A 15,897-nucleotide genomic window follows, 5' to 3' on the forward strand; every position below is an offset into this window, starting at 1 on the left:
AAACAAGGTTGAAATTTTGGTTCAACTGAAATGATAACTACAGGTCTAACTTAATGCAGGTTAACGCAATGGAGTCATAGTATCTCAATATATTACATTTTTTAAAAAAAAATAATTATTCTGAATATATTATCTAAATAATAATTAATTTACTACATATCAGTAGTTTGCAATATTCCAGTAGTTAAAGAGCCCTTAAAAAAATCCCTTAACTTCACTTTCAATCACAGGAGAAATGGTGTAATTAAAGCTACCCCACATTTCTACAATATTATACACTCATGGTTTTCTTTAACTTAACGTGGACAGAATTAGCATGATTAATCCAAGATGAGACAGTTTGTATAAATTAGACCCAGTTTTCAGTCCGCCTCAGCATTCTCTCAGCCTGCAGCTTCACAGCAGCCTGGTTTCAATTCCAGGCTGTGTCTCTTCTACACATTTTCTATAAAATATGTAAATTACTGTATGTGATCTGGCATTTCATATGAAATATTGCTGTATATTTCACTTTACACCAAATGTACCATCTGTATACCTGCTCAGTGAGGCATCTAATCAGCCTTTCATGTGGCAGCAACCTAATACATAAAGCCATGCTGTCATGGTCAAGCAGTTCAGTGATTTAGTCTAAATTTTTTAAATGGAGAAGGAATGACTTTAGAGTGAGGGGGGAAAAAAGTAGAGACAGGCTCAACAAAACTGGACAGTTGGGGAAAATGTTGCATTTCTGCTGTGACATGCATCAGAATTTACCATGAACAAGGATAAAGTGTCATGAAGCACATGTCCTCTCAAACTGGTTCAGCATGCATGACAATAATGTCAGTGAACTCCGGTGGCTTCTACAGTCACTGAGTCTACTACAGAACCTTTAGGATGCAGTGGAACAGGAGATTTATGGCATAAATGTGCAGCAAATATGTGATATCATCATGTTGACCTGGGTGGGAATTCCTCTTTCTACCTCCTTCACAAATCCATGCCAGGAAGAATTTAGGCTTGGAGCAAATTGGGATTTTACAGAGTATTATGAAAGAGATGTGACTACAGCAGAAGCATACTATTCAGGATGATGGAAACATGAAATAAGGCTTATTGTTGATCTGTTTAAAAAAATTTATTTGAATGCCTTCATTCTACATTATACCATCTCTGATGTAGTCATAGAAAACCTTTAGTGTATTTTTTAAAAAATGTGTTTATCCTGTTACATGGATTTACCAGTTACCAGTTTGCTGTGGACCAGTGGTTAGCTTAGAAGAAATACAAACACAGAAATTGAATAAAAAACGTAAAATGTAAATAAAAAGCTGGAATACAATGTAATGGAAGAAAATAATCATACAATGTTAAACATAATATAGTAATAGGATGAATTATATAAACAGCATGAGTTCATTCATACAACAAAGTTTATGCTCCTCAACAGATTCCTGTATTTTTAAACATTGTCTTAAAATATGATAAACTTTTTTTTGTCCATACAATGGAGTATTTTTAGATATAAAAATATAAATGAATAGCTATGTATTAAAAGCAAAACGTGTCACATGTGTTCAGTTTTTAAAAGGTAAAAACATTACAAACATCCAGTGCTGTGTCCTGTAGGGTTTTATTTGTCACCCCCCATTAAACACTAGTGCACATAAAAACCCATTTACTCCCACATTCTAAACAGAAGTAAGGTGTTTTGTTTTTTTTTGGTCACAATTTCTATCTTGTTCATGCAGAGTCTGATCTGGCCCTCTGCATCATAAAATCTAAATGGACCAAATTGTTAAACAGAAATAAACACATCTTACAATAATAAACGCATCTTAAAACACTAGAAATAAAGACATCTTCCACTACTAACAATAATGTACTTGAACTATATTGACCTGGATAGTATTAAAATAGTGCATAAGAGTCCACTAAAAGGGAAAAGGGATTTTCCCCAGGACTTATCCAAGCAGATCTATTGTATGTACAACTTCTTTTTCAAAATGTCAGGGAAACAGCTGTCCTTGGAATGTTCTCTGTCAACATCAACTAGTTCATCAGAAGCTCTGTCCTGGGTCTGATCATCATTCTCACAGTCTTAAAAGATTGTCTGTCATGGGTTGGGTAGGACTCAGTGGAAATATTATGCCAGGTGCCCCAAAAGATACCATTTCGCACTCCTCTATATCTTGTCTCATAATATTTCCCATTCAGGTTTGCAGCCATGCATGCATCAAACCACCAGCCAGAGCTATAGTAGTCTCCACAGTTTCCTGAGGTGTACTGATCATTGTCCCTATCTGGAGTGGTGAAGTTCTTTTGGTTGTGGTTGAACTTTTTGCTATACTGCATAGCATCTCCAGCTGTGCCTGAATATCCTTCTATCGTCAGCCTGTAGTATTGACTTTCATTGGCCACATGAAAGTGGTCGTATTGGGCATATTCCTTAATTCCATCCAGATCTTCAAGTTCAATGCGCAGTACCATGGCTTTAGTTGCGGTCAGCCAATGGATCTTGTCATTACCTAGCCAGAACTCGCCCGTTAAGTTACCAAAACCCTTCTTATATTCATTCCAGGTACGACTGAAGCTGATGCTTCCATCGAAGCGATGCTGAATTAAAGTCCAACCTCCACCAGAGGACTTCATGTCACAAAAGACAGGGAAAGTCCTGTTGCCTGATCCAGTTGGTGTCACATTGTAGATGCCACTTGTTGGGTATCTCATGATGAAGTCAGAACAGTCTTGGGATGGTTTATCTGTGAGCAGTGGGAACTCTTGTTAGTTTATTAATTTTATTTACTGAAATAAAATGATGTTTTTATAGTTAGCAGTGAATAATATGCAAGGAATAAAACAGGGTGTGCTGGTATAGGAAAATAATCCACGGTAGGGTGGTGAGATAAGGCCCAACAGAAAGAGTAATTTTACCATTAGTAGTAGTACTAATGTAACCATTGAGTTTTTTTTTGTTTTTTGTTTTTTTTCAAAAGCAGCACATCCAGAAGTGTTTTAATCCTATTATTCAACAGTGATTTGTCAACAATTTAAAAAAGTGAATGGTGAAGGGCACATCATGCTTTTATAGTTGCATTTAATGTTGTGGAATGGTTAGTGTTGCACAAAAGGTATTCTACCCTGAAGACTTTCCTGTGACAGAAAATATACTGACTGGTACAAAGCACTAAGACTGGAGACTCATAAATCTGTTTATTATTAGGTTTAGATCATGTAGATCCTCTGCTATACAAGTCTGAGTGAATGAGCTGTCTCTATAGAAATGGTAACATGATTGCATTAATATAAACCTGTGATTTGCCTGCTAGCTGGTACTACTGTCTGTAATTAAAATTAATGCTAATAATGAGGTTACACCAGTGATGGTTCTAGACCATCTCAGCTTGAAGGCCAGGTTTTGACCATATGCTTAGCTTCTGAAAATTTATAGAAGGAATCTCTAGTGTCACAGCTTTGCAATGTTCAGTAAGTTGTTTGTTTTTTTTTTACAATGGGAAAGTCTCCATGATAAAATGATTTTGCTATTTCAGATTCCTCATTTAGAGCCCACCATGTTTGTAACATGAGCAATGGCCCCCTCTGGCACCCCCCCCCCTCCTTAAGAGGTGCCACTGGTAGACTAATCTTTACTTTGGATGCATCTATGTTCATCTATGTACCAAACATGGTAGCATTCTTTTTACATTGTTTAATGTGCCCCATTTGCAACTTTTTTTAATCCTGGACTAATTACTGTGAACTTTGTAATGAACCCCCATTCTGCTAAAATAGATACATGACAAATGATAGTATTGAATTCTTCCAGCTTCCTGTGTTTCCCAAAAGCGGAACATCTGTTATTCAGTTGAAATATTACATCCAGTTATCATCCACTGATCCTTTTAATCAATTTAAATTTTGAGCAAGGTCTCAGACCAACAGTACAGCTGGAGAGCAGCTGTTGGTGGTTATGTTTATATTTTATAATTTTCTGTTATCTACCTTGATTGTTTTCACCTTAATGTTTTAATTCTAGAGATACAGATGTCCCCAAATGAACTCCACCCAGACCACAGATGTAATTAATCAAAAAAGTTCTGACATTCACAAGCACTGCAGGCTTTTGGTGCAACACACAGGCATAAATCATTTTGCCATTGTACCGTAAATATTTTTTAGCTCTATCTTTCAGTGATCATCAGTTTTATCATGTTATCATGTAGCCCTAGCATTAAGCGAATCTACTACAAAAGATACCATGTAAGCATATGTATGTTTCAGGATATTTTTATGCCTTTGGCACATAACCATTCAAAGACCCATAAAGAGCAACACATTCCTTACCTCTGTTGTTGTTTGATGATTCACGGCTGTTGAGTATTGACTGAGGAGTTGGCTCGAGATCACACTGACCATGACAGTTGCCAAGCAGCTGCTTCTCTAAGCCCTGTCCGTCATCCATGTTGTTAACAGTGACTGGCTCCTTTTTATTTCCATTGTTGGTGTGCCCACCTGGGATTTTGTGTAAGGTTGACCCGGTCATTCTGTTTACAGCAACTGGGTAAGTGTTCCCATTATTGTTATCTATTGAATGTCCTCCATTATTGCCCTCTGTTGAGTCAGCGGATCCTAATGGAGTTTTCCTATATTTATGATATGTGTCAGGAGGATTGTCTAAGGATCGGGTTGCCTGATTCACCTCTGTACTAGCCTTGACCGTGTCCATAATAAAAGGGTTTGAGTTTCTTGCTCTGTTTTCATTGGTGCTTTCTGTAGATGTGGATGACACCTTTGAGCCTGTACTGACCTTGACCTTGTCCATAATGATAGCCATTGAGCCAATTGCTCTGTTTTGGATGCTGTCCAGAGAGTTGGGTTGTAAATCTGCCACTGCACCAGACTCTTGACCATCGCTTGCACTCTGCAACTCTTTGTTTCCTGTGTCACTATGAGAGCTTTTGGACTCCGTTTCTTGGCTGGGTTTTTTGATTCTGTGATGAACATGTTTTTTTGACACTTTCACTCCAGAAGTGTTTTTGTTTTGCTCTACATGATCTTGATCCATAAAATGTTGTGTTGTTGTTATAATAGGAGGAGTAAACTGAGGCATTTTGCTGTGTTTGTCCTTAAACTCAGTTTTCGTTGTGTATGGGGTGGCTGCGGTAGTTGTATAGTTTAACTCATTCCTCTCAGTGCTTACCACAACTAGAGGCACCTTCCCACCAGGATTCTGAATGCTTCCTACACTAAGCAGTTTCTTATGGTTTTCCTGGTTTGGATCTACATTGGTAGTTCTGAATGGGTTTTTTCCTGCTCTTCTATCAGTGCCTTTTGTCTTTTCCACAACAGATGGTTGTGAGTAGCTTCCAATATTATTTACTGTTTCCAAAACCAGATCCTGTTCTGAACTCTCACCAGGTTTTTCAAGTCTTGGTTTGGTCACTGTAGTTTGAGAGGTACTTTCAATCTGGTGATTACCCATTGTGTGTAATAAATTGACTGTAGGGGCAATTTTTGCTCTTTTTATATGAGCTTGATCCATAATACCATGTGTTGCCAGAGTGGGCCTGACTGATTGACTCATGTCATAGGCTGTCCTATTTAACTCCTTATTATGGCTGGATAGAGGTTTAGAATCAACATGTGTTGTCCCATTGGTCATCGTATAATCAATTACTCTACTTGTGTTTTTTGGCCCTCCTGAGCCAAATGCTTTACTTTCATTTACTGGTATTCTTTGCAAAATATATGCTTTTCTATCTCTAGGATCCTTACTTAGACGTATTCCTGTGGGATTGATTCTTTCTGGTTGGTTTGTGATTTCTTGCTGCTTCTCTTGTCTCTTAGGAAAAAGTCCAGTGGGAAGGTGTCTGCCACTTGTCATCACATCACTTCTTAACGATGTAGTTTTGTTGTTCCTTAGTGACTTTTTTCTTTCAGTGTCCATACTCATGGGGTTTGAACTCTCAGTCTGTCCATTCCTTGGTTGTGTCACGTTACGGTTTCTGACAAAATCAAAACGTCTTTTGGGTAGGTCACCATTACTATAAAGACTGGGATTTCTACCACTTACATCAAGCCTGGAATCAGAAATAGGTGATTCTGATGTCTCTTGTTGGCTTACAGTATCACTTGTGTGATCTCGAAAAGGATACATTCCAGCCTTCCTCTCAGAAATTGTACCTGGTTTCAATGGGTTTTTGAAGATATAATCCATTGCTCGTGGATTTATTTGATCAGTTGTAGCATGAGATCTGCCTGAGATGGGCGATCTTGGTGTTTCTAGTTGACTGACTGTCTCAACCTTATTAATTGGAGTTGATACCATTGTGGCATTTTCAGAGTTACTGTATACCATTTGTGGATTTATTTGGTTTACTTTAACTGTAGCATCAACTCTGCCTGTAACTGGTAATTGTGGCATTTCTAGTGGAGTGTTCATCTTAACTTTGTTAAGTGGGTTTAAATCAGTTTCAGCCTTCCTCTTCTTATCTGTCCCAGGATTGAATGTGTGTTTAAAAGTACCGTCCAGTGTTCCTGGATGTGTTTGATTCACTTCAACTGCGTCAGTTATGCCTGAGATGGGTGATTTTGGCATTTGTAGTCGACTGCCTGTCTCAGATGTGTTAAATGATTGTGAATCCGTTCCATTGTTACTCTTTACATCTATGCTGTGTGTGAAAGGGTTTTGAGAGTTCACTGATTGTGGATTTATTATATCTACACCAGCTGTGGAATTAGCTCTATCTGAGATGGATGATCTTGAATTCTTTACTCCACTAACTGTAGCAACATTATGGACTTTTTTTGGATCCCTTACAGCATCATTCTCTGAATCTGTGAGAGTTCTGGATTGGTTTTTACTGTCTAGTATTTGTAGATTTGTTGGACTTGCATCAACTGTGACATCGGTTATGCCAGAAATGGGTGATCTTGACGTCTCTTGTCCAGTGACTGCCTCAGTTTTGTTGATTGGATTTGAATCCATTCCGTTGTTATGCTCTGCATTTTTGCTAAATTTTAATGAGGTTTTAGAGTTACTGCTCTGTTTTTTTGCACTTATTAGATCTACATCAGCAGTGGCATTAACACTGTGTGAGATGGGTGACCTTGAATTCTTTACGCCACTGACTGTATCAACATTATTAACTGGGTTTGAATTCATTACAGCATCACTTTCTGAATCTGTGTCCGTATTTAAAAGTTTTTTACTGTCTAGTGTTTGAGGACTTGTTGGACTTACATCAACTATGCCATAAATTATGCCAGAGATGTTGGATCTTGACATCACTTGTCCACTTACTGTCTCTGCTGTGTTAAATTTTGAATCTATTCCAATGTCAATCTTTGCATCTGTTTCAGGTTTAAATGTATTTTTAGATTTGATTTCCAGTGTTTGTGGATTTATTTGACTTACGTTAACTGAGACATTAGCTTTGCCTGTGATGGGTGACGTTAACTTCTTTTGTCCTCTGATTGTGTCATCTGTGTTAACTGGGTTCACTTCAGCATCCCTCTCTGAATATGCTCCTGGTTTTAATGGTTTCGGCTTGGTAGCGCTAGCACCATCATTATCAATTTCCTTTTTTTCCTTGTTTTTCAAGGTTGGTTGTTGTATTATACTGACACTCCCTTCTTTAGCCACATTGCCATTGTTATTGCCATCAAAAATATAGTATCTTGATTCTTTTTGTCCAGTGTCAGCAACTTTTTTTTTATCCACTTTGTCCTGTTGTTTTCTGGTAAGTTGTTTCATGTTCGGTTCATGTTCTCTGTTGTTTTGCGTATCAGTGCCAGTCAGCAGTCGTTTTTCCCCCAGTACTTTGTCATCTTTTGGTGTTTGATGTTGTTTTATTTCTACATCATCATCATCATCATCATCATCATCATCCTCTGCAACTGTAGAAGGGATACTCTTCACCTTGCCTTTTGCAGTCAGGGTTCCACTAGGGTACATCTCATGTCCAGCTTTGATTGTGTTGACCTTATGTTTTTCATGCTGTGTAGGTTGTTCACTGTCTAGATCTCCAGGAAAAGATGATTCAGCCAGTTTATCCATTGGAGACTGTATGATGATCTTTTTTGTGGTTGTAATTGAGGGCCCCTTTCTGACCTTACTCATACTCTCGCTTATAGTTTTTTCTTGTGACGGTTTAGTTCCTTTTGGCCCACCATTGGTCTCAGCCCTTGGTTTAGTGGTACGTGAATTTAAATTCCTCTCCTGATTGGTATTCCTTTGTTTTCCGAAGGATGTTGGATTTATATCCTTTGCATTGCTGCTGATGATTATAGTGTCTTCCACTGTAGATCTTGAAGTGGTTACTTGAACTGTACTCTCTCTCTTGGCTAAGTCCTGCTGTCTCTCCTTGGTGTTGAGAGTGCCCCTAGAAGCTTGAACCCTTTCTACATTCTCCACTTTATCATCTGTCTGTATATTCCAGTCCATTCCTTGCCTCTCCTTACACTCACGACAGTCTTCTTTAAGCTGGTTCACCATCTGTGTCAGGCTTTGCAGTTCTCTGGCCATCTTCTCCAGCTCCCTGAAGGACTTGGGGAGCTGAACAGTAAGAGGAGGAAGAGTGATGCGGTAAGGGCATGTACTTTCCCCGTCCTTGCACTGCCCTAGAGGCTTTAACCTCACCCATGAAGCACTGTTCTCAGATGGATCCGGGCAGCTCTGAGATGCCACTAATGTTAGCAGACTGCCCCACACAGAAAGCATAGACAGCCACATTGTGTCCTGTTCGTTAGCTGTATCTGTTGGATCTGCTCAGAAGTGTTAGAGGGAGAGAGGACTATAGGAGCACCTCCCTTTCTGAAAGCTGTTTGCACTCAGCGAGAACCAGTGACGTGGATGAACAGAGGGTCTCTGGACAGGAATTTCCCGTTCAGTAATTAACCGTCTTTTTTTTTAATAATCATTTTAGTGTCTATGTAGAATAATTTACAGCTGGGTGCAAATATTTTTTACAATTTATTCATAAAAACTTAGAATTTATTTTTTTTTAAATGAATGGTTTATCCAGCAACAAGACAACAATCCAAAACATGGCAATCAGACTGGCCAAAAAACTACATTTTAACAACTATGTCAAGAAAATGGCAAAAACTCCAACTGAGAGGGTTCAAAAGCTGTTTAAAGGATACAAAAGAGGACAGATATAAAGGCATAAGGTGGACATATAAATTATAGGAGCATATTTACACATTCAGAAAGAGAAATACAAACTTTTGAACTGATATTTTGTTTTTGGGTGTTGTTGTTTTTTTTTTTTTTTACCATTTATACCTTTATTTATTTTAATTGGGATAATATCAGTGGTGGAAAGAGTACAAAACACACTGAATTGAGAAAAAATACTGCTCCTATAGTAATAATTCACCTTAGTAAATGAAGTGATCAAGAAAGTGACTCAAGTAAGAGTACATTAGTCATCTGCTTGAGTAATTCCTTTACAAATGACATTTTTACATGTCTACAATTGATAAAACTAATCTGAAAATACTCTATTTTCTGTTTTGTTGTTAGATGTGAACACCGGCTAAATAACTGACAGTGTATAGAGAAAATTATATAGCAGTGTATAGCCAAAGTAGCTATTTCATTTGTAGTATTTAAATATTAACTGAAGATACGTAATAAATTGGGCAAGGGATTCTCATCTGTCTCCACTGTCTCAGACATTGCTACAGCTGACTAAGTGTTTGTCACCTGAAATGTAGACCTTTTGCAGGAAACTATTGTGATCGGGTCTCGAAAGTTATTTAAAATTTTGACTGGGTTAGATGCCTTTTTTTACTCTGTAAGAGTGAGCAAAAAATAAATCTGAGCAAAAGGGTTATTTTATTTTTTAAAAAGTCCTGTTATTTAGTTATAGTCACAAAGTACTGTTACAGAAAACCATGTTCTCAAGTACTGTAATGAGAGTCCATGTAGCTTATTATAATCAATCCCAGGGAACTATAGGGATATTTAAGAATACATGAAATGCCTTGCTGCTATATATAAAATTTTATTTGTCTCGAATTTTTGAACGTAACTGAATGTTGTATATTATGTTCAAAATTAATGTGAGATTTGACTCCTGTGACCCGCAATACAGACTCAATAGCAATCATCCTTATCCAGAGCAATGAGATTTGTATTCTCTATTTAAAAAAATATTTCCTCATGCTAGTCCAACAGATCAGGGTATAAGCTTAAAAACTCACCACTTTTGAGAGAATTTAGTACAGCATGAAAAGAAAAAATGCAAGTTAAAGATTTTTATAAATTAAATTGGTGCTCATATAGGTGAAGAGGAAGGTCATCAGTCTTGACAGCCAGAGGAAGTTTATTCCACCATCTGGGTACCAGCACAGAAAATATATAAAGTTTCTGGTTCAGTTCTGGATTTGAAGTCTATAAACACAGTTCATAATCATTATTTACAAAACATTATTTACTTGTTACAAATTGTAAAGCTGTTTAGCGTGCCATAGAACTTTTCCCAAAAATGTCCAAGATTGTTTTATTATTCCTATTTATTTCAGGAGATGTTATTTGGGTAGCTGGATTGTATTGGTTATTGCTTGCAGCTGGACAGATTAATGCAATAATAAATAAAAAAAACTCCAAAGTCTCAACTGGCTTTGGGGCTTACCTCATTTTATCTTTCCTTGTGCTAGAATGATTTAAGTGAACAAAGTATTTGTTAAAATGGTATCTGTGATACGGATAAGGATAAAAAGCCTTCGAAATGCGTTTTCTCTTGAAGTGGCTGTTTTGTAGACATGCAATCTGGTGCATTGCTCTGATCTGGAACACACATTGCGCATTTGCACTTTCTGCATACATCATAACCACAAGTATGCGAGCATACAGATGTGTGAGATTGATCCTGGCAAGCAGATACACAGCATCCTGTCTCTAATAGCATACACACATACACATGGTAATATTTCCAATGCATACTTACTCTTACTCTTCTGTAAGCTTGTCCTGTCTAACCTTACCTTCTGCTTTAGGGAAAAATCTGGTCTAAGACCAGACATGTAATCTGGAATTGTACAATTCTTTTATTATGCACAAATCACAAAGACATGACCATGTATGGTTAGAGCTATTTTTGTGAAGTGCCCATTAAACATCATGGCTTGAATTCCACCTGCGATGGTTCAACCAGTCAGTGTCTCTGCCTATATAAACACTGTGATTTTTCCATAAACCAACTTGCACAAACATCTGACTGTCATTCGGTCTGTACTTATACACTAGTGAACAATATTCTGCCATTTTCAGCCCTCTTAGTGTGACAGTGATGTGCCATTTGGACCAGATAAGGTTTCTCATGGACCATTGCTCATTGCAGCTTTTTTCCCCATAACAGAGTATTTCAAATGATCTCTTTCTTTGCAGAAATCATTATGTATAAATGGCAAACTGTGAGTGAAATACAAAATAAACATCTGGAATTGTTAATTCACTCTGAATGAACAACAGATAACATCAAGTCCAAATGTTTGCACTGTGAAAACCTTGAATTAATTAAGCCTCGGGCTTATATCCTTCTAATACCTTTCACTGATGCTCCTAATTTACCCAGCATGATCCCTTTCTCATTTTGAATGATGAGTAAAACATTTTTCAATACACATTTAAAATGGTAAGTGGTTTGATTGGTTAAGTCTCATTCCCTTTCATAAAGTACCCTCTCAAACATGAAGTACCCTCTCAAAATATTGTTATACACACTTTCCTAGGAAAATCTGTATACCCGCGCATTTATCCAAATATCAGTCTTTAGAGTTTACACAAAATTGTATAAAAAAATAAAAATAAAAATCACCTGTTTTTCAACTGTCCTGTTTTGGTGAGTCTATGCCCACTTTAGCCTGGTATAGAACCCAGTGTGGTTTCCCATCCACCTCATAATTCAACATGTTATGCATTGTGAGATTCTTTTCTACTCACCATTGTAGAGTTGCTATCTGAGTAACTGTAGCCTTGCTGTCAATGTCCAGTCTGGCCATTCTCCTCTGACTTCTCTCATTAACAAGGTGTTACTGTCTGCAGGTCTGTCACTCACTGGATGTTTTATGTTTTTTGCACCATTCTGTGTAAAGTTTAGAGACTGTGTACGAAAATCCCAGGAGTTTCTGAAAAACTCAGCAGTTTCAACTATGACATTGTGAAAGTCACTTAGATCACATTTTGTTCCCCATTTTATTGTTTGATGAGAACATTACCTGAGACTCTTGACCTGCATCTGCATGATTTTATGCATTTCGCTTCTGCCACATGACTGGCTGAGTGGACATTTGCATGATTGACCGGGGTACCGGTGATCCTATTAAAGTCGTCACTGAGTGTATAGGAAATTTTTGTGTAATCATCTCTGGACTCATTTTAAAGGCTCATTTTTTGTTTTGTAGGTGATCTCTAGGCTAAAAATTTACTATAAATACAGAACGATTGCAGATAAATTACTTTCCAAGGAACTGTAACTGATTTTTTAAAAATATATATACAAATACACACACACACACACACACAGATATATATATATATATATATATATATATATATATATATATATATATATATATATATATATATACATACACACACATAATATGTACACTTTGTGTGGGAAAATATTTATTACTATGAGTGCCTGAAATGAGAGATTTAATGTTCTTCAGGTTCAAAATAAATAATTTTGAATTGTGTTTATGTATTATAAACTTGAAAAGTAGGACAGAAATTGTGTTTAGTCTAGCAGCAGTACATTTCTGTGGGTTAGGGCACCTGCATTAACACTATGCCTTCACTGTGTATATTATAAATAAATGAACACTCCTAACACTGAGTCTTGGGGCTAGCTCACACTGTAGTTGCCTGTGTGAAAAATGGAACCGTGATAACAACAATGGATATAGGGCAGATGTAAAGCTTGTTTCATTTTGAGTAAAATGTTGGGTAAACAATCTTACACACTTTGATTATTATAAGAATTGAAATAAAGACAGTGTCTACACACTAAGTAGACAAATAAGGTGGTATTTACATTTAATTATATAATACAGTATGTGTATTGGTCAGTGGCCAGTTTTTTTAAGGTTTTTTTTTTTTTTTTTTTTACAGAAAATCATAAATATGCAAAAATATTTTTAAATGTATACAGAATTAAATGTTAATTTTATTTAATGGTTTTCATTTCCATTTTTGTTCCTTGAAGCATGGATTGGTCATATGACTGATTTGCTTTTCAGTCCAACACCAAGTAATACCAAAACGCCAACATTTACTGGATACTTTTACCAAATAATAACATTATCATTTTTTGTTCCACGTACACTACTAGCTCATTATTTAGTCATACCTTAAAACTCTCAAATGTTTTTAGATCTATTATGTGTGATTTCATTCAGTGTATCATTCAGTTCATGGATGAAGAAAACAAGGTAAATGAAATTTAAAAATGTTTTCTCAACATAAAACCTAATTGTGTTAAAGTATGCATGTGACTGATAACCTGTTTGTTGTTGCACTGAACAAGTGAGAATAAGAGAAAAACAGAATAGTTAGACTAAGGATGGTGATTTGGCCACGTAGTATGTTTATGCAGAAAATTTGATAATAACAACCTCTGGTCAATTGTTATGAGTTCATAACTAAATGTTGAAGCAGAAACAGTAACGATTTATAGCCTTTGTGTATGTGTCTTTATCCATGAAAACATAGCTGCTGTATCTAATAGCTTCCAAAACATACTATTTTATTATATTAGGCCTCTGTATGAAATGACTGGAATTAACCAGTTTTTCCATTTAGTTCTAACTGGTTTAGATATGTAAATTTGAATTTGGTCCAGATTCTGAGAACTGTGACTAAAAGTGAAACTTAATGTGGATAGTAACTGCCAAACAGCTGTTTGTACTTAGTGCAAATGGACAGTACTTTAAATAAATTGTCAATGTAATTGACTGTTGAAGCACATTCATAAAAAAAAAAACACAGAGAGTAAAAACATTGATAATACATATTTATATACATACACATTTATACAAAGTCAGAATTCTCATACCCGTGTCTTTTCATTTTTTATCATCTCTTGTTGTTATTGTTGTTGTTGTTTTTTTAAGGAGAACTATCTTTTTTTTTCAATACACAAAGACAATAGGCCACAAATGCAACATAAAAAATTACTGCAAGAGAAAGACCGAATGACATTGCCGTTTAGGAGAGAACATAAAACCAGCAATGTGCCCTCCTAAACCTCTAGATGTGGAACGATGATTTCTGGAGCCTACTTTACTATAATAATTGTTACAGTGGACCTCTGTGCTTCTTCTGCCTGTACAGAGTAATAGTAACATTTAAATTAAAAGCCCACAGAAACCTCACGAGAGTTGAATGACTGTCATGAACACTACGAAAACACATCATACATTATATGTCTATTGATTTTAGCAGCTGTTACGTCGGATTTAAGTGACATGTACAGTACCTGATTTTGCACCACTGACAGAACGTCGTATGTGGTGGGATGATGTTTCTCGTTCAACACTTGTATAATGTTTATGTCCTAAAGTTCTTCGGTTTTCAAAAGAAGCGTACAACCAGTAAAGAAAGTGCAAGAAAGTAGCTACCTAAACGGCAACGAGTTAACGCAAGTCTCACAAGTCTAACGGCAGATGCAGCTGTCAAATTTGCATAATAACTTTATATACGTTTGGCATTCAGTTTACTTTTTAAATGTTTACATAGCACCACCCATCACATTGCAGGGCATTCTAAGTCTGTAATCAACCATGACGATGTAACACAGTAATCAGAAGTAGAAAATGTGGAGAGAAAAAAAATGCATTCACAACACAGCTAACACTGCTGAATTTGACAACTGCACCCACATTTAAGCCCCAGTGAGGATGTTTTGGATTTTTTTTAATAACTTCTTTTTATGGGGATTTGCTGTCAGGTGCTTGTTCCAAACATAAAAGTTAATCAATATTTATCCAGTATATACAGGAAGATTGACTGATTACACAATTTGGAGACCAACAGACCAAAAACTCCTGATTGGGGCTTTTAAGACAAGGAGATGACTATTTTAGGCTTGTTGTGCTCTGTAGATCAGAGGATAAAGGCTGAGAGAAGAGGAGAGGGCAGAGAGGGTTCCTGGAGAGAGGAGGGTTAGATCACAGCTGGCGGTTCCTGGAATTAAAGGTCCATTTACTGCTGTTCTTAAAGGAGACCAGGTCACAGTCCCAGCTTCAGTCTGACTCTCACCAAACCAGGCTGCAACTGAACAAGACCAAGAAATAAAGTGTAGAGTCCATGTTAATCCCACATTTTCAGAAAACATAAAACATATAATAAACAGCATAATCCCCCCCCCCCCCCCCCCCAAAAAAAAAAAACAACAAAAAAAAAAAACCTTGATGTTTAGTAATATAGTAATATAGTTTACATTGCTCGAAAACCTTGTTTGTTTAATGCTGGATTTGATTTTTTTTGGTCCTGTTTTCTCAGTTTCATAAACATGAACCTGACCAGAGCCAGCAAATGAAACGTGAATAAATCTGACACATTTACATAATAAATATTGATATGTTAGTGTGCATTTCCCATGTTTAATTAATTAATTAATCAATTTCAGTATCAATCTAAAAAGTACTTCATAAGAATACTTAGAAATATAATATTAAATGATCAATATAATAATAAATAAGCAATAAACCAGCACAAATATAGAGCACAAACATAGTGAAGTTAATTTTTAATATAATATACAAAACTTGTGAGGTAGGATGACATTAATAAGCAGGGTTGCCAGGTTTCAGCCAAATTTCCAGTGCAACTACATCTCAAAAGCCACACAGAAGACCTGAATCTATCCCAAAAAATTCAGCTAAGGGAAAAGGGATTCC

The 15,897-nt window shown here is 36.5% G+C and overlaps 2 protein-coding genes across 4 annotated transcripts in view; both read right to left on the reverse strand.

Annotated features, from left to right (window-relative positions):
* Positions 1-1,095: 1,095 nt before the first annotated feature.
* Positions 1,096-8,775, reverse strand: fgl2b (fibrinogen-like 2b). Its single transcript, XM_017474774.3, has 2 exons — positions 4,327-8,775; positions 1,096-2,744 (listed from the first exon to the last, which is right to left on the reverse strand). The coding sequence occupies exons 1-2, from the start codon at positions 8,714-8,716 to the stop codon at positions 2,035-2,037; spliced, it is 5,100 nt and encodes a 1,699-aa protein (XP_017330263.1). The 5' UTR covers positions 8,717-8,775; the 3' UTR covers positions 1,096-2,034.
* A 5,221-nt stretch (positions 8,776-13,996) lies between these two features.
* Positions 13,997-15,897, reverse strand: part of erc1a (ELKS/RAB6-interacting/CAST family member 1a) — a 30,176-nt gene continuing 28,275 nt past the window's right edge. For all 3 annotated transcript variants that reach the window (XM_053682132.1, XM_053682131.1, XM_053682130.1), the window contains one exon: positions 13,997-15,271. The gene's annotated coding sequence lies outside the window, so the exon portion shown is untranslated. The remainder of the gene's footprint in view (positions 15,272-15,897) is intronic.

The sequence above is a fragment of the Ictalurus punctatus genome, chromosome 8 (genome assembly GCF_001660625.3).
Source record: "Ictalurus punctatus breed USDA103 chromosome 8, Coco_2.0, whole genome shotgun sequence".
NCBI classification, from domain to species: Eukaryota; Metazoa; Chordata; class Actinopteri; order Siluriformes; family Ictaluridae; genus Ictalurus; species Ictalurus punctatus.